This window comes from Garra rufa, chromosome 14 (genome assembly GCF_049309525.1).
Source record: "Garra rufa chromosome 14, GarRuf1.0, whole genome shotgun sequence".
In the NCBI taxonomy this organism is placed as follows: Eukaryota; Metazoa; Chordata; class Actinopteri; order Cypriniformes; family Cyprinidae; genus Garra; species Garra rufa.
In genome coordinates this window covers 11,482,341-11,507,525 of record NC_133374.1, presented here as the reverse complement: position 1 = coordinate 11,507,525, position 25,185 = coordinate 11,482,341, and the positions used below count along the sequence as shown (strand labels likewise).

Below are 25,185 nucleotides of genomic sequence, written 5' to 3'. Positions count from 1 at the left end.
TGATGATTAAGACATTTTATAATATTAAAAAAAATGTCTATTTCAGATAAATGCTGTTCTTCTGAACTTTCTATTTTTCAAAGAAACCTAAAAAAAAATGTGACACTGTTTTCAACATAATAATAATAATAAGAAATGTTTTTAAGCACCAAATCAGAATATTAGAATGATTTCTGAAGGATCATGTGACACTGAAGACTGGAGTAATGATGCTAAAAATTCAGCTTTGAAATCACAGGAATAAATTACATTTTAAAATATATTCAAATAGAAAACAGTTATTTTAAATAGTAATAAAAATGCAAATTTTACAGTTTTTGCATCAAAAAAAAATTCAGGCTTTTTTAAAAAAAAACACTAAAAATCTTACTGCTCAAAAACTTTTGACTGATAGTGTATAGCAAGTAAACAAACAAAACTAAGATTGTATAGTATCTAAACAAATAAATCTAAAAAAGATTATATATTAAGTAAACAATCACAACTAGGCCATTTTCAGTGATTAAACAAACAAACCTATAAATAAAGATTAAAAAAAAAAAGATAATGCAGTGAGTAAACGAACAAGCCTAAACAAACTAGTAACTGAACAAGGAATCTAAAAAATATCTAAAGTATACAATCAAAACAAATTGCAACTATTCAAACAAATTTAAACAAATGTAATAACAAACAAAAATATTAAACAGTTTATAGTCAATATGTATGCTCAATATGTATGATTACGTCATAATATTAGATTTTCCCTACACAATTATCATGGTCAAAACCATCTTTGATAATGCTATTATCGTGATACCTACTAAAAAAAATCGAATTTGATAAATATTACAGTTATTGTTATAACGGTATATCATGACAGCCTTAATTAAGATGAACTAAAGTATAATAAATACAATAACTTTTGTTTGTTTTTGTTGTTTCATTATTAAGATGTTTAAGTAAACATTTGTTTGATGTTTAATGAGTGATGACAGCCCTTAGCATGGAATGCAGGGTGTTTTTGGGAAGTGTGTGTGTGTGTGTATTGCTGAGTATTGTTCCTAGAGATCTGTTTCCTTCCCCTATAGATACTGTGGCAAGATATTCCCACGCTCGGCCAACCTTACAAGACATCTACGGACACACACAGGAGAGCAGCCTTACAGGTGACACATTGTCCCACACACACACACACACACACACACACTAATATATACTGTATGATGTAATCAGTTATTCACATACTCAGCAAACAGCATGAGGCACAACAGTTGAGTTATATACTAATGCACTAATCAGTCTGAATGAACAATATAATGGCGTTATTGGGAAGACTAATTTTAAAAAGTAAGTAAACAACTTGCACACTTCGATATAACCACTTTATGTCAAAATAAGACTTAAAATGGCATGAAAACATGATTTGCGAGTTTTTAGTGAGTCTGTGACCAATATTTACCGACCCGAAAAATTCAAAAATAGTTCACAAATTTCATGAGATTCATGCATGGCTTTAATAAATACAATAATAGGAAATATAATTTTCTTATTTGATATACACAGTTGGGTAAGAGTGAGGTGAAGTCCACAATGGCAGAGGACAGACAGACAGGGAGACTGAAGGAAGTGTGTATGAATAATGGAGGTGATGAGTGCCGTACAGCTGCAGGCCAGCAAAGGCAGCTGGGTAATTAGGCCTGTGTTTGGGGCTCAGACTCTTTCAGGGAGTTTTAAAATACTGCACAGAAACAGGCGTGCGCACACACTGCGTTTGTGGTCCGTCTGACCACAGGGGAGGTTTGTACAGGGCTGTGTTACTTTCCAGATAGCCTCAATCTCCTCGTGCTGGCAGCGCTTTAAACGAGCCGGTGATCAGCCTTTAACTGCAATTTAATTTCTATTTTTTCTATTGCGTTTGGAGGGGGGCGAGACGGAGAGAGAGAGGGAGAGATAACAGGTTCCTGGGAGACACAGTTTAGCGCTTAACTCTACGGTGGAGGGGAAGATAGGATCACGTAATCATACGGATAATTCTGTGTGAAGAGACTTGGCACATGCAGCCGTTTTCAGAGCAGAGGGAGGATGTGGACGAGAGAGTTTGAGTGTTACTGAGTTGGCCAAAGATTAGAGACAAAGAGTTCATGACCACTCAATCATGTGTTTAGGACCTTGCCTGTGTGCGAGAGACGGATAACACAAGAGGGTTTGATATCTCGTGTCTGTATATTGTAAATACTGTATTGTCTAATTATGTTCGTATGTGTCTGTGTGTGTCCGCAGATGTAAGTACTGTGATCGCTCGTTCAGTATTTCGTCGAATCTTCAGCGCCATATCCGTAACATCCATAACAAAGAGAAACCCTTCAAATGCCATCTTTGTGACCGCTGTTTCGGGCAACAAACCAACCTGGACAGGCACCTCAAAAAGCATGAGAACGGTAATTTATCAGGTACCCACACATATGTACAGACATGTAAATGTAAATCAAAAGTTTACATACACCTTGCAGAATCTGCAAAATTATCATTAAACGCTTACTGATGCTTTAGAAGGAAACACAATGCATTAAGAGCTGGGGGGTGAAAACTTATGAACAGAATGAAGATGTGTACATTTATCTTATTTTATCATATTTTTTTCATTTAGCACTGCCCTTCAGAAGTTCAGAAAAATACGTACATGTTTCCCAGAAGACAAAATAAGTTAAATTTACCTTGATCTTCAAATTAAAAAGGTTTTCACCTCCTGGCTCTTAATGCTTTGTTTCCTTCTGAAGCATCAGTGAGCATTTGAACCTTCTGTAATAGTTGCCTATGAGTCCCTCAGTTGTCCTCAGTGTGAAAAGATGGATCTCAAAATCATACAGTCATTGTTGGAAAGGTTTCAAACACACAAAAATGCTGATAAACCAAATAAGCTCTGAGGAGCAGCAGGCAGTTGAACTGTTCAGGACAAACAAGGAACTCATAAACAACTATCACTAAACAAAAAAACAGCTGTGGATCATTCAGGTAAAAACACAGTATTAAGAATCAAGTGTATGTAAACTTTTGAACAGGGTCATTTTTAAAAATTCAAGTATTATTTTCTCTATAATAATAGTTTTTATGTGAAATATCTTATTTAGGTCAGTACTAAATAAAAAAATAACATGCATTTTGTATAATCCCTCTTATTTTGGTAAAATAATTAACATTTTGCAGATTCTACAAGGTGTATGTAAACTATTGATCTAAATATATATTTGTAAAAATTTTAATTGTAAATTATAAAAAACAAAATGTAAATAACTTTATCTTCAACTATTAATGGTTATTTATTTAAGATTTACATTAATACACAGACATTATACTAATATGTGTTGTTTTTTATATGTAGGCACGGCAATGTCGTCGCCCCGTTCAGAGCTGGACAGTGGCAGTGCCATCTTGGAGGACAAGGAGGACTCGTATTTTAATGAAATACGAAACTTCATCAGTAACACGGCACGGAACGCCACGTCTCCGTCACACTCCGAAGAAGGGTAAATACCATGTTCTTCCTCATTTACACTAATAAATACAACAAAATCCAATTGTCTTGGATAAAATTTCCCATTTGTAATGAGATTCTGGGTTAGTGGTTAACGCATATGCTCAAATATTAAGCTTGTACAAGCAGGTTCAAATAAATCTTCACATGGGTTCTTTTATTTTATTTTATTATTAATATATTAGATTATAATTATTTATTTTTTAATTAATTATTTTTTAAATCAATGTGTGTCAAAAGTTGAACAAGTTGATCTTTTATGGTAAATTTTAGGTATTCACATTAAAACTCAACTTTAACTACACACAGTCATGTGTGGGCTCACGCACACACGCAAACTCGCACACAAACGGAGTGTCCATTAGGCTGTCAGTCATCAGTTGGCACTAGTTGCCTAAGGCATATTGGAGGTTATTATACACAAACATTACTGAACACAACACTTCTCATGCCTTATTCATTAACCCTCACCTCTGAGTGAATAGCATCACATGAAAGGAGCGAACTGGTATCGCAGTGTGTATTAACCGCACATGTGAGCGTATCTGTGTGCGTACATATATTCTGTACGGTTGTTAATCATTAGCCTGTCGCCTGCGGTTTTTAAGAGCAAAGATTAGGGCAGGTCTCCAGCAGGACGTGATTACTGATTGGCCGATTGCGAGCGCGTGCAGAACGCTGTTGACTTTTGGCTGCGTGCGCGTACATGAATTTTGCCATCTGCATATGATAATTATCGCTGATCATTTCCCAGCAGTGATCATCAGGTTGGATGACGGTTTAAATGTTTGACCTGGTCATCCGTGTGTGTGACGGATAAAGATCTTACAGGCTTTTGTTTTTGGATTTCTTCATTGTTTCATTAAAAAGATCCTAGAGTCATTACAACATCGGCTGCGTGTGTTTGCGCGCGTCCCACATCTGGTCCCAACATGTGTTTGTGAACAGGAAGTAGGTGTGGGAGAGGAGGTCAGAGGTCGTTGAATGTTTCCTGTCAGAGTGACTGCTCCTGATAGATACTTTATCCTCCACAAATTACCACAGCTCTCTCTAATTAGCTGATCTGTTTTCATCATCACGCCATCGCTGCCTTTCTCGGTCTCTCATTCCCTCTCTCGCAGTATTAGCAGGGTGTGGAGTGATGAGGGAAGGTGATTTCGAGGATTATCAGGGATGTGAAAAGGGCTTTATACAGTTAACCCTGTGGCGTTACACTAATCTGAGGGAAGACTGGAGGTGGAAATCTGAAATAGAGGGAGGTGAGAGATGAAACCTAGAGGAAACATGTTATTGCTTAAGGACATAATAGAGTTATCAAGTTATGTTTCACTTAAGTATAGACTTTGTCTCAGATTTCTCCTGAGGATTTTTGAAATGTAATAAGAACATGGATGGATGGATGGATGGTTGGTTGGTTGGACAGAAGGACGAATAGACAGACAGACAGACAGACAGACAGATAAATGGACGGATAGATAGATAGATAGATAGATAGATAGATAGATAGATAGATAGATAGATAGATAGATAGATAGATAGATAGATAGATAGATAGATAGATAGATAGATAGATAGATAGATAGATAGATAGATAGATAGACAGACAAATGGATGAATGGACAGACGGATGGATGGTTGGACAGATGGATGAATGAACAGACGGACAGATAGAAGGATGCTCAGACAGATGGACTGACGGACAGATGGACAGATAGAAAGATAGATGGATGAATGGTTGGACAGATGACAGATAGATAAATGGATGGTTGGACAGATGGATGGATGGATCGATGGATGGATGGGTGGATGGTTGGACAGATGGATGGACAGACGGACAGTCAGATGGATGGCTGGTTGGACACATGGACGAATGGACAGATAAATAGATAGATGGTCAGACAGATGGATGAATGGACAGATAAATAGATAGATGGTCAGACAGATGGATGAATGGACAGACAGATGGATGGATGGATGGATAGATGGACGAATGGACATACGGGCAGATAAATGGATGGATGGATGGATGGATGGATGGATGGATGGATGGTTGGACAGATGGACGAATGGACATAAGGGCAGATAAATGGATTGATGGATGGATGGATGGGTGGATGGTTGGACAAATGGACAGATAGAAAGATGGATGGATCAATGTATGGTCGGACAGATGGATGGATCGATGGCTGGTCGGACACATGGACGAATGGACAGATAGATGGTCAGACAGATGGATGGATGGTTGGACAGATGGACGAATGGACAGACAGACAGACAGACAGACAGACAGACAGACAAATAGATAGAAGGATGGTCCGACAGATGGACGGATGGATGGATTGATGGACAAATGGACAGATAGAAAGATGGATGGATAGATGGATGGTTGGACAGATAGACAGATAGATAAATGGATGGTTAGACGGATGGATGGATGGATCGATGGCTGGTCGCACACATGGATGAATAGACAGATAGATGGTCAGACAGATGGACGAACGGACAGACAGATGGATGGATGGTTGGACAGATGGACGAATGGACAGACAGATAGATGGATAGATGGTTGGACAGCTAGACGAGTGGACAGACGGGCAGATGGATGGATGGATGGACGAATGGACAGACAGATGAATGGATGGTTGGACAAATGGACAGATGGACAGATAGATTGATCTGATCTTTCCGTTGCACATCTGTACACACACACTTATATTGTTTTATCCTTAATGTGTTAGTAATTTTTCCTCTCTGTTTTTAAAGTTCAAATGGGAAGTTGCTATTTTTAAGTCAAGGAAATAGTAGAATCAGGACAAAACGAGTGAATCAGCCTTAATGTGGCTCTTTTGGCTAGCGCATATTTGTGTGTGTGTGTGTGTGTGTGTGTGTGTGAGTGAGTTTGGATAGCTGGCCTCTGTCTCTGTGGGGAAATGACTGCTTTGGCAGCTCCTTCCCTCCACTCACCAAATGGGCTGTCAGCTAAATATTTGGCCTATTAGATGAATTGGAGATAAAGAAGAAAATAAACTAGGGAAAGAGGAGATGTGAGCTGTTTGAGTGAGAGAGAGAGCTGAAAATAAGTGAGAGGAAGTGTAGAGGCCTGCTGTCTAAGTGCCCTGCCGATGGGCGGCTCGTTTCTGCCAACCAGGGGCCCTCGTAACTGATGACAAACAGTCTCTTTCTCCAACACACACTCGCCTTCTTTCTCGGAGCATTTCCTCTCATTTAGAAAGCGTGGGCATGTGGTTCTGCTTTTCAAGGTGGTTTATTTTTTCGAGACAAACAGAACTCGGTTTGAACGCTAAATGATTTTCTTTCTGTAATTAGGGTTCGGCATATCAGTCAAAAATTCATGCCTGCGATATGTCATTGTAAATGTTCTCCGTAGGCTGAACGGCAGTCATTTTGATGGCGACAAAGCCCTGCCTGGTCAGGGGTCACGTGACCTGGACGAAGAAGAAGGGGAGGAGCTTGGAGCAGAGGAAGAGGAAGTGGAGCATAGCGACAGCGCCAGGAAACCCAGTGAGGACGGCGTGCCTAGCAGCCTAGATCATGACATAAATGACGACATTGATTTCGAGGGACCAGATGATCTGGAGATGAATAGCAAATCGTCACCACGAAGGTATGCGGACAAAAAACTCGCTATGTCCATTAATTTTTTTGGTTGTCAATCAACTTTTATAAATAATCTCTGCGTCATTTGCAGGTTTAATGAGGATGAGGATGATGAAGATCACAGCAGTTTCTCCACGCTGGATCACATCCGTCACTTTAGTATGGAGGACGGAGACCTTAGCGACAGTGATGTCACCAGCTTTGGCCCCGCCCACCTTCAAGAAGGCATCAAGCAGCCTCTATACAGGAAGTCTAAGTCACAGGTAACAGTTGGTCGAATACTCATAGAGCACAAAACTAAAACTGTCATTTAAAATTCCACTTTTTAAATTAATATAAATTCAGAAAAAAATATTTGTAAATAAATGACTTGTGTATGTATTAATATTTCATTTTAGTGTTATTAATAATAATACAAGAACAAAAATACAAGAAAATAATACAAGAAAAAAACAAGAAACACAAGAAATGTTATAGTAGTAGTAGTATTATTTAAATGTATTAGTACTAGTAGTAGTAAATAAATTATTTTTATTAATAATAATTAATAATAACAATTATCCAGTGTTCCATGAATACAGTTTGTATTTTAAATTTAATAATAATAAAACAATCTTTGGATTGTTATTATTAATAATAATGAAAAAAAAATAGTAATGAATTAATTATTTATTTACTGTTATTATTAATAATAATAATAATAATTATTATTATTATTATTATTATTATTATTTAGTTTCAGTAGTAGTAGTAGTAAATAAATTTAGCTTATTAATAACAATTAATAATAGCAAGTATCAAATGTTCCATGAATACAATTTGTATATTAAAATTATTAATAAAGTAAATGTATTTTTAATACCATCATTGAGGTGTTATTATTAATAAAAATTAATTAACAATAAATAATTTATTATTAATTAATAATTAACAATAAATTTGCCATGAATATTAAAAAAGACTTATTGAATTACTAATATTTTATTTTAATGATATTATTATTTATTATGATTACTATTATTATTATTATAATTATTTAGTTTTATTAGTAGTAGTAGTAAATAAATTATTCTTATTAATAATTATTAATAATAACAAGTATAAAATGTCCCATGAATACAATTTGTATATTAAAATTAACATAATTGTATTGTTTTATTAATAAAATTACATTTTATTAATAACAATAGTAATACCATCATCTGGGAGTTACTATTAATAATAATGAATTAATAAATAAATATTTCATAAATAACAAAGGTGTAATGTGTAAAAAAAAAACTTTAAATAAATGACTTATTGAATTACTAATATTTTATTTTAGTGTTATTATTTAGTTTTAGTATTAGTAGTAGTAGTAATTTGCCATGAATATTAAAAAAAAACTTTAAATAAATTACTTATTGAATTACTGATATTTCATTTTTAGTAGTAGAAGTGGTGGTAAATAAATTATATTATAATTATATTATATTAAAATTAATATATTGTTTTATTAATTATGTTATTAATTATTATTAATAACAGTAATAATAATACCATCATTAGTGTTTTTATTTAGTGTTAATATACTTTTTATATATAAAAATACATAGTCCATGAATATAGTTGGCGTATTTCTAACAATGTATTACTTTTTTTTTTTTTTCTTTTCTAGGCATATGCTATGATGTTGTCTCTAGCCGATAAGGATCCACTCCATTCGTCCACCCACAACACAACCCCGATGTGGCACAGCTTGGCCCGCGCTGCAGAACCCAGCGCCATCCAGTCTCTCAGTCACGTATGACACGCCCACGTACCACGTGACCAAACTTAACATTGCGTTACACTTTCGCCAGAGTCCCTGGTTCACACTCACGCCTGCACAAGTGCCCAAACCCTCATTCACTTCCACAACAAACACACTCAACCAGATCCTGTGCATAGCAGCTCACTGTCCCACAAACTGATCGAGTACACTTAGTAGGAACGACATTAGTGATGGTGATGATGAAGACCATGATGACAATAGTAGTAATATACGTAATAATAATTGTATTTATTCTGTCAAGTTCCAATGTTTTGCACAGCAGTGGCAGCTGGTGAACAGTTTTTAAGACGTCGGTGTCATGTTCGTGAGTTTTGTCTGGTTAAAACCGTTACTAAGAGTAACAAACGAAAGTCTTCCACAAATACAAATGTGATCGCAGACTATTCAGGCACAAATGCCTACCGGCCTGTAAATATCTTTACAATTAACACCATTAAAACACCCAAAACAACCAGGTGTGTTTTCCAAACAGTCTTTTAGGTCTTGTACAGAAGCGTACAAGTTTACAAACACACGCGAGGGGTCGTGGGGTTGGTGTTTCTCTTGTAAACTGATGTTCTCCAGGAGTTTGTGACTTTAAAAACGTAAACAGATACACATAAAAGGTGTGACCTTTAGACCTCTCACTGACGCTGCTTGTAAAAAAAAAAATGAATAGGTGTAAGGAGCGAGACAGTGACTCTTTTCAAAGTTCTGTCCAATTAAAGCACTGCATTTCCTTCAATCCACTTTTCCCGCCAGTTTGTGCGAAAAAACAGACGCTCTTTTAGTTGGTTTTTCTTTTTTTGAGTTGGAAGATTGGTTGTAAAAATGTTGAAAATGAACTAATTTGAATCCGAATCTGTAGAATAAAGGGCATTTTATCGATTTCACGGTAACCTTTTCCATTAGTTGGCGAACGATACCACTAAATAGTCTGAATGCTAGTCTTTAGCTACACCGTCCTCGTGTGTCTTTCATTTATAGACAATCATGGGTTCCTTGTGTTTCATTTGTTTTTATTTTCCCCTTGTTGTTTGTTGACTTTTTTTTTTTTTTTCTTGGTTGATGTCGTCAATGTTATTGCTGTGTATCTTGAAAGTTGTATTTATTTCTCTGCAAACTGTAGTTTGTTTACTGAATAGCACTGCTCTTAAGCGCCCCCTTGTGTTGAAATGAAGAATTTCTCACTGAAAAGTTTGGGGGAAGAGACTCTACTGGGGTTTGTAGAAAGGTCTGAATGCCAGATAGTATTAAACGTACCATCACAGCTTATACTTCTAATAAAACTGGTAAATGATATAGATATTACTTAGGTTTTTTTGTATGACAATTTATTGATTCAACTGTAAAATATAAAAAAAAACTGATAAAATAGAGAGAAAAAAAAGGAAAGAAGAATAAAAACAGCTGATATTATTTCTTCATAAAAACGCATGATTGGTCCAAGCTGTACCTGACATTTTCTATGGTTGTCTGCAAGCTTGTGTGACGTTTGGGTCCATGTTGATTTCTTGTGCCAAAACCTAGGAGAAATGCCCGATTTTGTTTATCCTCACGAGGTGAAGGACCAGATCTTTCCTATTTCACTTTGTTTGTTTGTTTTTTGTCGATGTTTATAATCCCATTTTTAAAAGTAATCAGTGAGTTGAGGTACTTCTGTTTTAATGCTTTCTACAATGTAACTGTATTGCATTATAATTCAATACTGTGGGAGGAGTTACTGAGAAATAAAAAAAAACTCCTATGTGGGCGGACTGTGCACTCTCACACCGGCTCTGTCTCTGTTTGTCTCTTTGTGGGTCACTCTCACGAAAGAAATGACAAGGTCATATTTCATCCAAAAATACATTATATATGTCTATATTTATTACAATTTGAATTCCCATTTTTCTAATCATTTATATTATACAGGCACAATGCTTTATTTACTATTTTTCTTTTTAAGAACATTTTTAAAATTAAAATTAAGATGTTTTTATATTACGTTATATAGCAGTAGTATTTATTGTACTACATTTAATTAATGCTGATTTCAATGTAAAAAGCCAACAGTATTTTCACAAGAATTAAGCATTGTCAAATTTGTATTTGCATTTAAACTACATTTTATAGTAGTATTCATTATGCTAATCAACATAAAATTTAGTTGGTGCCATAACAGTATATCTAACCAATATTATATAAAAAAAAAAAAAAATTCAAAGATTTTGTATTTTATCTCTGAAAATTATGAAAAATGGAAAATGTCTCAGATTCCCATTATTCTAATTTGGTTTTTGCCATAAATACTACAATGTTATCAGGGTTAGGGTTAAAACAACTATTTTACCAATGTTATTTTAAAAATACATTATATACAAAAATACATTGTTTAAAAATTATTTAAAATGTCTCAAATTGCCATTATTTAATAATTACAAATATATTGTGCAATAGTAAAAAAGTAAAAATGAATTACAGCAATGATATATTTTTAATTTATTAATTTTTTTTGCAATGCATGATTAGACTACTGAATAATGTCACAAAAAAAATCCTAAAAATAGGCTTAATTTTCTTAAATATAGTTTTGTTTTTCTTGCTTTTAACTTCATTTTATATCTCTGAAAATTATGAAAAATTCCCATTATTTTAATAGGGTTAGGGTTAGGGGTAAAAACAAGGTTATGGTTAGGGTTAGGGATAAAAACAAGGTTATGGTTAGGGTTAGGGATAAAAACAAGGTTATGGATAGGGTTAGGGATAAAAACAAGGTTAGGGTTAGGGATAAAAACAAGGTTAGGGTTAGGGATAAAAACAAGGTTATGGTTAGGGTTAGGGATAAAAACAAGGTTAGGGTTAGGGTTAGGGATAAAGACAAGGTTATGGTTAGGGTTAGGGATAAAAACAAGGTTAGGGTTAGGGATAAAACGAGGTTAGGGTTAGGGTTAAAACAACTATTTTACCAATGTTATTTTAAAAATACATTATATACAAAAATACATTGTCTCTAAAAATTATTTAAAATGTATCAAATTGCCATTATTTAATAATTACAAATATATTGTGCAATAGTAAAAAAGTAAAAATGAATTACAGCAATGATATATTTTTAATTTATTTATTTTATTTTTTTTTTGCAATGCATGATTAGACTACTGAATAATGTCACAAAAAAAATCCTAAAAATAGGCTTAATTTTCTTAAATATAGTTTTGTTTTTCTTGCTTTTAACTTCATTTTATATCTCTGAAAATTATGAAAAATTCCCATTATTTTAATAGGGTTAGGTTAGGGTTGGGGTAAAAACAAGGTTATGGTTAGGGTTAGGGATAAAAACAAGGTTAGGGTTAGGGATAAAAACAAGGTTAGGGTTAGGGATAAAAACAAGGTTAGAGTTAGGGATAAAAGCAAGGTTATGGTTAGGGTTAGGGATAAAAACAAGGTTATGGTTAGGGTTAGGGATAAAAACAAGGTTAGGGTTAGGGATAAAAACAGGGTTAGGGATAAAACGAGGTTAGGGTTAGGGTTAAAACAACTATTTTACCAATGTTATTTTAAAAATACATTATATACAAAAATACATTGTCTCTAAAAATTATTTAAAATGTCTCTAATTGCCATTATTTAATAATTACAAATATATTGTGCAATAGTAAAAAAGTAAAAATGAATTACAGCAATGATATATTTTTAATTTATTAATTTTTTTTGCAATGCATGATTAGACTACTGAATAATGTCACAAGAAAATCCTAAAAAAAAAAATAGGCTTAATTTTCTTAAATATAGTTTTGTTTTTCTTGCTTTTAACTTCATTTTATATCTCTGAAAATTATGAAAAATTCCCATTATTTTAATAATTACAAGTATATTGTGCAGATATGTTTTTTTTTTGCATTACAATCAGCATTAAATAAAATTTGTTGGTGCTATAAATACTACCATGACTGTATTTAACTGATATTATTTGACACATTGCAGTAATTAGATATTTTTAATTTATTATTTTATTTTGTATTTTTTGCAATACATTGGGCTACTGAATAATGTCACAAATTTTTTAAAAAGGCTTAAATATCCTAAATATAATTTTTTATTTTGTTTTTCTTGATTTTAGGTGAATTGTGCTTTTTCCATCATTTTCTGTCACTGAAACTTATCAAAAATGTCTCAGATTACTATTATTTTAATAATTACAATTATATTGTTCAGACATAACCTTTTTTTTCTTTTCTTTTTTTTACATTAAAATCAGCATAAAATATGTTTAGTTGGTGCCATAAATACTACCAAGGCAGTGTATTTTACCAATATTATTTTAAAAATACATCACAGTAATTATTTTATGATTTAGAATTTATGATTTTTTTTTAAATACATTAAGCGTCACAATAACGTCACAAAATATCCCAAAAATAGGTGTAACTTTCTCAAACATAATTTTGATATTTTTCTCTTTCAGGTGAATTGTGCCTTTTCCATATTTTTGTCTCTGAAAATTATGAAAAAGGTCTCAGATTCCCATTATTTTAATAATTACAAATATATTGTGCAAACACATTTTTTAACATTACAATCAGCATAAAATAAATTTAGTTGGTGCCATAAATAATGCCATGACAGCATATTTTAATATTATTTTAAAGATACATCACAATAATGAGATATTTATTTATTTATTTATGCAATACATTAGGCTACTGAATAATGTCACATAAAATACTAAAAGTAGGCTTTAAAATAATATAATAATATTAATATAATATACAATTAATATAATAATAATAATACAAAATAATTGTGTATTTAGTTTTTCTTGATTTTTAGGTGAACATGCTTTTTTCCATATTTTATCTTAGATTCACATTATTTTAATAATGTGAATCTTTGATAATTACGATTATATCGTGCAGATGATTGTTTTCTTTAAATTTAATTCATGCTGATTTTAATGTGAGTTTAGTGCAATAAATACTCCATGATGTTTTTTTTACCAATATAATTTAAGGAAATATATAATTGAATTGAAATTTTTAGGTGAATTGTGCCTTTTCCATAATTTTTCGTCTCTGAGAATTTTTAACATTAAATTAAATTTAGTTGGTGCAATAAATACTCCCATGATTTTTTTACCAATATAATTTTTGAAGTACATTACAGTAATGAGAAATTTTAAATGTATCTAAGCCTAAAAATAGGCTCAGTTTTTTTTTCAAATATAATTCTGTATTTAGATTTGTAGGTGAACTGTGGTTTTTCCATAATTTTCAGTCTCTAAAACAGAGACCAAAATCTGCTGGTGCAAAGAAGATGTTCTCACACAGACACACATGTCTGTGAAAGAAAGACAGAATAAAAGTCTTTTGATAGCTGCTCCCTCACACACCCACTCGTATTATTTCACACCGAGACACATAAAAATGTCGTTCACACACGCTGCCAGACGGACACAGCGCGAGTCTGATCCCCGGTCATCGCTCTCACACAGATCCACTGTCCCACAGCCAGAGAGAGGCTGAGACAGAGAGAGAGAAAAGCGGCTGAAAGGCAGAGGAGGGAGGCAAGAATGCGCGCTGCACTCGTTTGTTTGAGGGAAATGATGGATGAGGTGGAGAGATGTGATGACCTGGCTCATCGCTCAAACTCTCAATGAGAAACAACATTCGACTGACGTCTCTCTCTCATTGTTTAAACGGGATCCAACTTCTCCTGCCAACCCGGTCGCAATCCCCTCGTTCTCACCCTCATAATTCTTTCCTAATCATATTCCCCATTGTCTTTCTTTTTTATCCGGAGGGATGCCATTTTTATCACTCTCTCCTCCAGTCCATCTTTTCTTCTCCTTCTGTCCTTTCCTCACCCTCTTATTCTCTTTCTCTCTTTCTGATTTGTAGTGGGTGGATGCCATTGTGGACGGAGGGGTGATGACTGCTCGTCTGGGATCGTGGCTTTGTGTGTGATGAGAGGCAGGGTGGGATTTGCTTGGGAAAATTAGTTAAGACCTCTTTTGTGTTTCCTGCCATTTTCACTCAACGTAAACTCGATTTAGTTGTCCCTGTCCGCATTACGAGGGTTAGACGACACTGCCGCGCAAAGACAAAACACGGTCGCTACACACAAGTCTCTCAACCCAAACAAATGAAAGTTCTGTCATCATTTACTCACCATAATATTGTTCCAGACCTCTTTCTTCCGCAGAACACAAAAGCTGATCTTTTTGGAAAATGTGTGTGATTTGTGGCCACACAATAAAACTCAATGGGGTCCTCAAAGTGTTGTTTTGGACCCCACTGACTTTCATTTGTATGAACAAACACTGTTCTTTTGTGTTTCACAGAAGAAAATCATACATGTTTGGAAGGATTGTGCGTAAATGACCTATCCCTTCAAGGCTTGTTTGTACGGAGCCTCTAAAAGCACATGGTGATGGTTTAAAAAAATAAAATGGAAATGGGAGGAAAAAAAAGAGTTTCTTGGGAGAACACAATAGTTTTGCGAAACTGAAGCACTGAAATATAATTTTTCCTCCCATCTCATTTTTTTCCCATGGGTTCACAATGATCCAAAAAAAAAAAAAAAACTGATGAAACATTGTTTGGTTTGTTGGGACAGTGTGAGCTAGAAAATTGTGTCAAACCAATCAATAAAACACTTTTTGCCATTTTTCTACATATTATAAATACAATAAAACAGTAGGAAGTGACTTGTTCAAATCATATTTAAGACGAATACTTTACAATAAGATCCTAGTTAGTTAACTACGCAGTTAACATGAACTAACAATGGAAAATATACAAATTAAACCTTTTTGGAAAAATACATTTCCAAAGTTGTGCCGGGTGACAGGGTTGCCAGGTTTTGTTGTGAAAACCTGGCAACCCTGTCACTGTCAGCTAGAAAGTGCAAGCTAAAAAAACGGTGTCAAATCAATCAATAAAACATTTTTTGCCATTTATAAAATACTCTAAAACAGTAGTATATGACTTGTTCAAACTGTTATTTTCAACTCTGCTATTTTCAACTCTGCTATTTTTAATTTACATGTTACCCCTTGGTAATATTATTAGGAAATATGGGATTAGTTTCCATTGTTATGCTGATGATACTCAACTATATATTTCAACAAGACCAGATGAAACTTCTAACTTAGCAAAGTTAACAGAGTGTGTTAAAAATGTGAAAGACTGGATGACCAATACTTTTCTACTATTAAATTCAGATAAGACCGAGATATTACTTTTTGGACCAAAAAACAGTACGCAGAATCTCTTAAACTGCAATTTGCAACTAGACGGATGTACTGTTATTTCCTCTACAGTTAAAAATCTGGGTGTTATATTAGACAGCAACCTGTCTTTTGAAAATCATATTTCTCATGTTACAAAAACAGCATTCTTCCATCTTAGAAACATTGCTAAGCTACGGAACATGTTACCTGTTTCTGATGCAGAAAAGTTAGTTCATGCATTCATGACGTCTAGACTGGACTATTGTAATGCACTACTAGGTGGTTGTCCTGCTTCTTCAATAAATAAGTTACAGGTAGTCCAAAATGCAGCTGCTAGACTCCTTACCAGATCAAGAAAATATGATCATATTACCCCAATTTTACGGTTTCTACACTGGCTACCTATTAGGTTCCGTATCACTTACAAAATACTAGTTAGGTATGCAGAAGCTAAACCATTAAGGGCCTTATAGGTAAGAAGTAACCTATAAGGCCCTTAATGGTTTAGCTCCTGCATACCTAACTAGTCTTCTACCACTCTACAATCCTTCACGCTCCCTAAGGTCGCAAAACTCTCGACTTTTAGTAGTACCTAGGATAGCAAAGTCCACTAAAGGAGGGAGAGCCTTTTCATATTTGGCTCCCAAACTCTGGAATAGCCTTCCTGATAACGTTCGGGGTTCAGACACACTCTGTATGTTTAAATCTAGATTAAAGACTCTTTAGCCAAGCATTCACATAATGTATCTCATAACCTTGTACTTCAGTTACATCTGATCAAATGCACATCAACATTCTTCAGCTTGAGCAAAACACATAATTTTTTGCTTGGTTGGAACAGCAGCTACGCTAATTATTTCTCTATTTTTTTCTCTGTTTCTGCCATGGGATTTCCAAGGAACTAGGAATCACACAAGATTCAGCCTGGATTCAGAAGAAGAGATGATGCCAACCCCCAGAGGACCGCCAATGATGCCAGCCTTGAAACAACATACAGCACTACACCATTTTTCTACAAGTTTGATTGCAACACATAATCATTACTATTAGTGTGTTTTTGATTTTTGATCTGTTTTTGATTACACCATTACTGTTTTTAATATTTATACCATATGTACATCGATTTAACATACAGTAGTCACCACTAATAAGCTACTAAATATATTGTAGTAGCCTACATTTTTTTTTTTTTTTGTACAGCTGCTTTGCAACGATTTGTATTGTGAAAAGCGCTATACAAATAAACTTGAATTTAATTGAATTGAATTCTTTATTTCAGACAAAGGTATCACTTTACAATAAGTGCCCATTAATTAACTACATTGGTTAACATGAACTAACAATGAAAAATACATATAAATCATTTATTAATCTTAGTTAATGTTGATTTCACCATTTACTAATACTTTAAAACTGTTTGGAAAAAAAAATCCAAAGTTGTGATGGATGACAGGGTTGCCAGGCTTTCACAACAAAACCTGGCAACCCTGTCAGCTAGAAAGTGTAATGTAAAATAAAAATTGTGTCAAATCAATCAATAAAATATTTTTGCCATTTATAAACATACTAAAACAGTAGGATGTGACTTGTTAAAACTGCATTTATTTGAGACAAGTGTAACACTTTACAATAAGGTCCCCTCATTAGTTAACTACAAAGGTTAACATAAACTAACAATGGAAACATACATCTACAGCATTTATTAATCTTAGTTCATGTTTATTTTCAGAAGAAAACCTGGCAACCCTGTCAGCTAGAAAGCGTAAGCTAGAATGAAAATTGTGTCAAATCAATCAATAAAAATAGGATGTGACTTCTTAAAACTATTTGTTTCAGACAAAGTTAACAATTTACAATACGGTCCCATTATTAACTACATCAGTTAACATAAACTAAGTTATGAAAAATGATGATCATTTATTAATCTTAGTCAATGTTCATTTCAATATTCACTAATACATTAAAACCTCTTGGGGGGAAAAAATTATTCCAAAGTTGTGCCAGATAACAGGGTTGCCAGGTTTTCACAACAAAACCTGGCAACCCTGTCAGCTAGAAAGTACAAGCTAGAATAAAATTGTTAAAGCAATCAATAAAACATTTTTTGTCATTTATGAATACAAAGAATTTCCAAAGTTGCACCAGATGACAGGGTTGCCAGGTTTTCACAACAAAACCTGGAAACCCTGTCAGCTAGAAAGTGTAAGCTAGAATAAAAATTCTGTTAAATCAATCAATAAAAACAGGATGTGACTTCTTAAAACTGTATTTATTTAAGACAAAGTGACCAATTTAAAATAAAGTCTCATTAATTAACATTAGTTAACTACCATCAGTTAACATAAACTAAGAATGAAAAATACATCTAAATCATGTATTAATCTTAGTCGACGTTCTTTTCAATATTTACTAATACATTAAAACCTTTTGGGGGGAAAAAATTATTCCAAAGTTGTGCCAGATAACAGGTTTTCACAACAAAAACAAATTCTTACCCAAAACTAGCCCAATAGGGGTTATGCGCAACAGGCTTCCGTTTTCTGCTAAACAGGTCTCGTTGCTTCCGGTTCACGCGTTTTGCATATGCCTCTTTAAATATGAACATGATTTACTCAAGATTCCTTCAAAGTAGACACTAAAAATGATCATAACCAATGTCCATCACATATGTGGATTGATATATAAAAGTTTTTAATTTTTATTCTTTTCACTAACATTTATATATAAATATAGAATGAAACGTCCACAATAAACAGCTGGCTTGTTTAACTGATTACCTTAAAAGTCCGTCGATATCGCCATTATTTATTACGGCTATTAACACGTTCTCCGACAAGCGGAAGCAACGAGACCTGTTTTCCGGGGTTGGTCAGGTGACGTTCGACATATACCCTATTGCATTCCGGGGAGGGGTAAAAAAACCACAATTTTTGTTCAGGTTCCCTTGGTAAAATTTGCATTTCAGGCGTTAAATATCGATTTCCTTAATTTCTTTTATGACTGAAGAAAGAAAGACATGAACATCCTGGATGATATGGGGTGAGTGAATTATCAGGATTTTTTTATTCTGAAAGTGAACTAATCCTTTAATGTCAGTTAACTATTGGGACCTTATTGTACAGTAAAGTATTGCCGAGACCAAAGTTTTGTCTTATTTAAGTGGAAACTGAAATGTAAGGTACACACCAGCGCTTGAACAGTAGAAGCGGTGTCACACTCACTGATAATTGATGGCCCGCTTTTGGTCAGTGTGCGCCGTCAGTCTCTGAGCTCAGCGGGGCGTCCTGCTTTGATGAGGTCATCATGGGTCAGCCAGCTCTGATGAGGTCACAGCAGGTCGTCCCACTTTGATGAGGTCGGCTGAAGCGGGGTTTGTGGGTGCTGTAGTAGGGTGAAGGTGATAATGGGTCTACAGAGGAGGAAAAGAGGCCAACATGGACCATTACTGACCAGCTGTTTGCCGTGTACGTCTGTCACGCGCGTGAAAGATCACAGGCCGCGGCTTGTACGTCTCCCTCTACAGGGCAGTATCTCGACCCCCACATACTGTCAGTGCGAGTGTGTGTGAGCCCCTCCTGTACACAGTAACATTTGTCCTTCTCAAGGGAGTGGTTGTGTTTGACGGTGGAATTTCCCATTGCTCTCATCAGAGTGTATGGATCTTTCTAATGAACTAATGAGTCTTTTGGCATGGGTACAAAACAGCCACACACACGACATCTCACTCTCATATATGTGTTCAAACACAGGCCCCTCTCTTTTATGTCGACTGAAACATGCCCGTACACTCTGCCACCACCCCACCGTGGCACCGCAGCCCTGGTCGGGACATCTATCATGGCCCCTGAGTGCAGGGTGTGACACTGCTGGCACTCTCTCCCTGATTAACTTGGCACCGTTACTTGCCCCCTTGCCAGACGAAACAGCACCCGCTGTGCTTAATGTTGGGCTGGTACAGAAGGCACTGCAGACCTTTCATACATGATGGGCATGGAGAGTAACATCTTTAAAATGATTTCTACTACAACAAGCCATGAGTGACTGTGTGTTTTACCACAGTTGATTTTTAAAGGCAGTTTATACTAAGGATGACAACTATAATGAGAACTTTAACTATAAAGTTTAATTATACTACAACAGCGAAGTCCACACTACAGCTATAACTATAACATCACAGAATAACAACATTGCTGGTATTTCTTTCAGGGTACTTTTTAGGGGTTCAAGCGCGTAAAGACTTGAAATTTGGAGGGATAGTAGTACTCACACCGCCACACTCGACATAATCACTCAGGCTCGCCAAAATCAGCCTGACAGGTCGCTACAGCGCTCAAAAGTATGAAATCGTTCATAACTCCTAAAAATCAGTCACATGCTCAAGTGTCTTTCGTCGTTGGAATCCTTGGCTCACGCCAGACAAAACACAAACCGTCAAATTTGATTGTGAGCCACCCAAAAATTTTGGGTATTTTGGATTTTTTGTGAAACCTACTTTTGGAAACTAGTCCTAGATTTTTCGCCCGATCGGAACCCAAACACTATGGATTCTCTGGAAAGCGAATATCAATAACAAAAAACTCTAACTTACAACTCACCTTCGCAAAGTGACGCCAAAATGTTCAAAAGGGGCATAGGGCCACTTTTAGTAAAATGCCTATAACTCCTGAACGGAATGAGATATTTTCGCCAAACTCAGAACACTTATGTAAGATCTCAATCTGAGGTAGCAGAGCAAAAATCACAGAGCTTGGCCACTTGGTGGTGCTATAAGAGGGGGAAAAACATAAAAATGGCTATACCTACGCAACAATTTGTCCTATCAACATGAAAACCGCTGCGCATGGTCTTGGTCCAAAATGCCACAAGTGTCTATAAGGACATTTACGTATCTTAAAAAAACATGGCCGCCATTGGCCGATGAAGTTTGAGCACCTATTAGACATGGTTAACGAAGGCCAGTCGAAACAAAACTCAGTGGGCCTGTTTGACTCACTGGCCCAAAGGTCTGTGAGAAACAAATTAGCCACTGGGGGGTGATATGGCATTTTTCAAGGGCATAAACAATTGTACATTGCATGATATTCGTATCATACGATAGAACTCCTCATTCTGGACAACTTTGCCTCTAGAAGCACTGCTGTCAATCAAATTATTAAATGATTGAAAAGATGTAAAAACCTTCTTTTGAGAACTAGTCCTAGTTTTTTGCTCAATCTAGAGTACAATTCTAGGTTAATAATTATCAAAACATGTTGAAATTTAACCTCTGGGATGCTATAATGGGGTCGTTTGGAAAAAGGGCCTGTCCAAATTTACCCCAAATCCTATAAAACTAAAAGGAAAACTCAAAACTTCACAAAACCTGGTTGAGCACATGCCAAAGGTATTTCTAAACAAGCATACAAAGTTTTAAGGAGATCGGACCACAGCTGCAGCTATAACAGTCATAAACACTAACAAAAACAAAATATTTTTATGGTAAATTACCTGTATTTGCAAAAAAGGCTTGCTATATAAGTAGTTTTTTTCATATGTGCTTAAATGCCTTAAAATGCTTTAACCCTGATTTTTCATTTTTGAAAACTTCATGAGAAAATTACTAAAAACAGTGTATTATGCATGCCAGGCCAGAAGTTGGAGAATGTTGGCTTTGCCTAAAAATGAAACACATAATACACACATAACCTTTTTCACAAATTCACATAACGTGGAAGTAAGCCTATGTGCAAGACTTCCGGTTCATTAGCCATATGGAGGTTTGGTCAGTTACCCATATGGGCGGCCATGTTGGAGATACTCTGATGTAAACAACAGCATTGATTGCACGGTCAGTGTACTACTGAATACACCGTTCTGCTAATTTATGCTGTCTAAACCACAAGAAAAAAAAACATGTGAAAGCTGCTAAATCACATAGAGAAGAACTTAGTAAGCAGAAAAGGGCGTTATAGTTTGCAAACTAAAGTTAATATGTGGTAAAGATATGTACAAACAGTATTAATTAAGACATTAGCCCAATATTTCACCTACCTGACCGGAAATGATAAGAACAAAGATTCTTGCCCTGGAAATGGTTTAGTTTGGTGAACCAGAAATGCTTTTTGTTCCTCAGACTGTTTTTTGCACTTCTTGATTTGTTATAACTTTTGGCAGTCTGTAGTACTCCAAATGTTTTTCCTGGTCCGGCCGATTAGTACAGCCCAAAATGTGATGATCATTAACCATTTCAGCAGCCGATTGATGATGCCTTGTGAAAACACTCTATAGGGAAATAATTAGAAGAATAACGTGCAGTAAGTAAAACTGTTTGCACTAAAAACCAGTGTGTTAAATAATTAAATGTGATAAATAAGATAATACGTTAAAATAATAAGGTAAGACACACCAATTTCCAGTAGATGAGACCGGAAGCCAGACCCATATAATGACTGCGGTGGATAGTTTGTACTGTTTTCAAAAACTTGCACTTACCTGTTTTCAGACACTTGCCTTTTCAGTCCTCCAAAACGTTGATGTGTAAATGAACGGCCAAAACGCATACAATATACACGTTTTTCATTTTTAGTTAAAAACAGGGTCATAAACAACCCCTAAATTGCTAACAAGTCCCTCCCTGTTAACCAATGGATTAAGGACTTAGCAGTTTACCTGAAAAACTTTAAAAACTTAGCTAAGTTTGAGTATGACTGTGTGTGGGTTTAATTTTGTATTACAATGCTGTCTTTAATGAATGTTAGTTTTACTTAAATCCAAAATTGCTATTTTAAAAGCCCTATGGATCAAAATCTCTAATTGCCTAATCGTTTAAGACTGCAAACTGAACAATAGCTCTACTGAATAAGGCTTACTGTTCTTCACTGCACAGCATGTGTAGATCTAGAGATCAGATATAAAAAGATGGTTTTACTTTAGTGAATGATTGTTGTGTTGTAATAGCTCAGATTGTCTTACAGTTGGCACAGAGTGGAGAACCAGATGAGGAGGTTTATATATGCCCTCCAGTGAGGTTTCTTCTTTTAATACATCTCTCGCAAAATCGCACACTCTTTTCATCCCTCGCTGTTTTTGATAAAGTCAGGCCGGTGGCAGCTGTGGCTGGATACGTGACAGCTCGTAAGCCGCGGAAGGAGCGGCGGCCCCGTTAAAGACTGGCGGTTTCATTCGGGTATTTGTTGTGATCCCCCGGGAAACGGGTCATTAGCGTTATTGATGGGCACTCAGTGCGAGCGGCGGATGCCGCCATGCATATGGTTTTAATATGACAAGACGTGTTAGGGGGAACGGCTTACTGTTTAAAATGCCTCAGAGGTCCGTGGACCTGACGTAAAGGGCCGTTTACGCTGGAATTGGATAAAAACTCAATTGTGCACTTGGAAACTCACTTACCTTAGATATCGTGCTTGACGCACTAAAATTAAAGGTTGCTCATCGACTATAGTTAGCACTTTATTACTATAATTTGGACCCTCAAGATATTTTCACTGGTTTGTGGAAATATGCTGCCACATTTCCTTTCAGTAATGCGCTGATACACCCACCGCTTAGTGCCACAACAATCTAAAACACACAATCACAGTCTTGTCTGATTGAGCAGCAGCAAAGTAGTTTAAATGTCATTTTTTAAGACCACATTCTGAACGCCGTTATCGAGTCATTAGTTTAACCGCTCTGTGCAGACCGGGGCTAGTTGTCACAAGGACTGTTTCTCTACGGTCTGTAGCGTTTTTCACTTGTATGCTGGTTTCAAATACCAAAAATGTCAGAATAAAAAAATAGTTTTGGTCAATTCTGCCGCCCAAACTAAAATTCAACTGCTTCATATTTTCTAAAATCTGTTGCACAAATGAACACAATAAAACACGCACAGCTAAACATAGATACGCGTCTGAAATTGCCATACAGACCTCAGGACAGTACAGTTTCACTTCAGCATTTTTGTTGTCACATGCATTTTAAGTGATGAGATGTGCAGTTTATTAATTACAAAATTTGTTGACCAAAATAATGGTGTGTTATTTTTGTAACAACTTTTACGCATTATATATTTACCAGCAATACACTGTATAAGTCAAAATGACCGATTTTTATTTTAGGCCTATGCATCATTAGGATATTAAGTAGGCTAAAGATCATGTTCCATGAAGATATTTGGTAAATTTCCAACCGTAATTAAAACTTTATTTTGGATTAGTAATATGCATTGCTAAGAACCTCATTTGGACAACTTTAAAGGAGATTTTTTTTCGCACCCTCATATTCCATATTTTCAAATAGTTGTAGGCTATCTCAGCCATTGTCTTATCCTAACTAATCAGCTTTCTGATGATGCATAAATCTCAATTTCAGAAAAAAGTTACCCTTATGACTGTTTGGTTGTCTAGGGTCACATATTTGTCTTCACAGAAATTGACTTGAAAACATTGTGACAACTAGCCCCGCTCTTCCCAGCCTACCACACGAATGGTAAAACAAATGGGGTTTGTGGCTTGTCAGGCGTGCAGAGTGTGTCCGAGCTTCTGGCTTGACCACCACCGGCACACCACAATACTGCATCGGGCGCCACCTAGTGGCCCTCCTCGACACTGACCCATGCTGACACTGCACGAATCCCTGCTCATTGACATTCACCCAGAACCTGCTAAATGATCCCTGAATAATTTAGATTAATGACGGGGTCCTGTTAAAAGAAAAAAAGTATGATAGTGCTCTTTACGTATACACAGAGATGCTGTGTGTTGATTTTTTTTCCTTCACTGAAACGAGGGGATTTCCAGTGTCTAATGTGGCGTTCACACAAGGCGCGTTCATGTTGGTCTAGTTGCACATGTCCGTTGAGTTGGGTCTAGTGAGTCAAATAGGGGTAAAATCGTTATTTAACGATTCTGGATCCTAAACCGAAAAACTTAAACAGGCAACATACTATAACATTTCTGAAGGTGTGTTTACACAGACTTTATTATGACTTTTCGCATACCTTTTAGAGGCTGCATTAAGGCAACCAAAAATTGGTTCTGACTATATTAAATAAAATAATATTTAATATAGGCT

At 35.4% G+C, this 25,185-nt stretch overlaps 1 protein-coding gene across 9 annotated transcripts in view; it reads left to right on the top strand.

Moving 5' to 3' along the window:
* Window positions 1–10,694, top strand: part of LOC141284675 (histone-lysine N-methyltransferase MECOM-like) — a 34,407-nt gene extending 23,713 nt beyond the window's left edge. For 8 of the 9 annotated variants that reach the window (XM_073817673.1, XM_073817669.1, XM_073817668.1 and 5 more), the window contains 6 exons: window positions 1,071–1,148; window positions 2,263–2,432; window positions 3,362–3,506; window positions 6,903–7,139; window positions 7,224–7,395; window positions 8,790–10,694. In XM_073817673.1, coding sequence (XP_073673774.1) covers window positions 1,071–1,148; window positions 2,263–2,432; window positions 3,362–3,506; window positions 6,903–7,139; window positions 7,224–7,395; window positions 8,790–8,921 — 934 coding nt within the window. In that variant the 3' untranslated portion in view covers window positions 8,922–10,694. The remainder of the gene's footprint in view (window positions 1–1,070; window positions 1,149–2,262; window positions 2,433–3,361; window positions 3,507–6,902; window positions 7,140–7,223; window positions 7,396–8,789) is intronic. The other variant, XM_073817670.1, reaches the window with a different exon arrangement.
* Window positions 10,695–25,185: the final 14,491 nt, after the last annotated feature.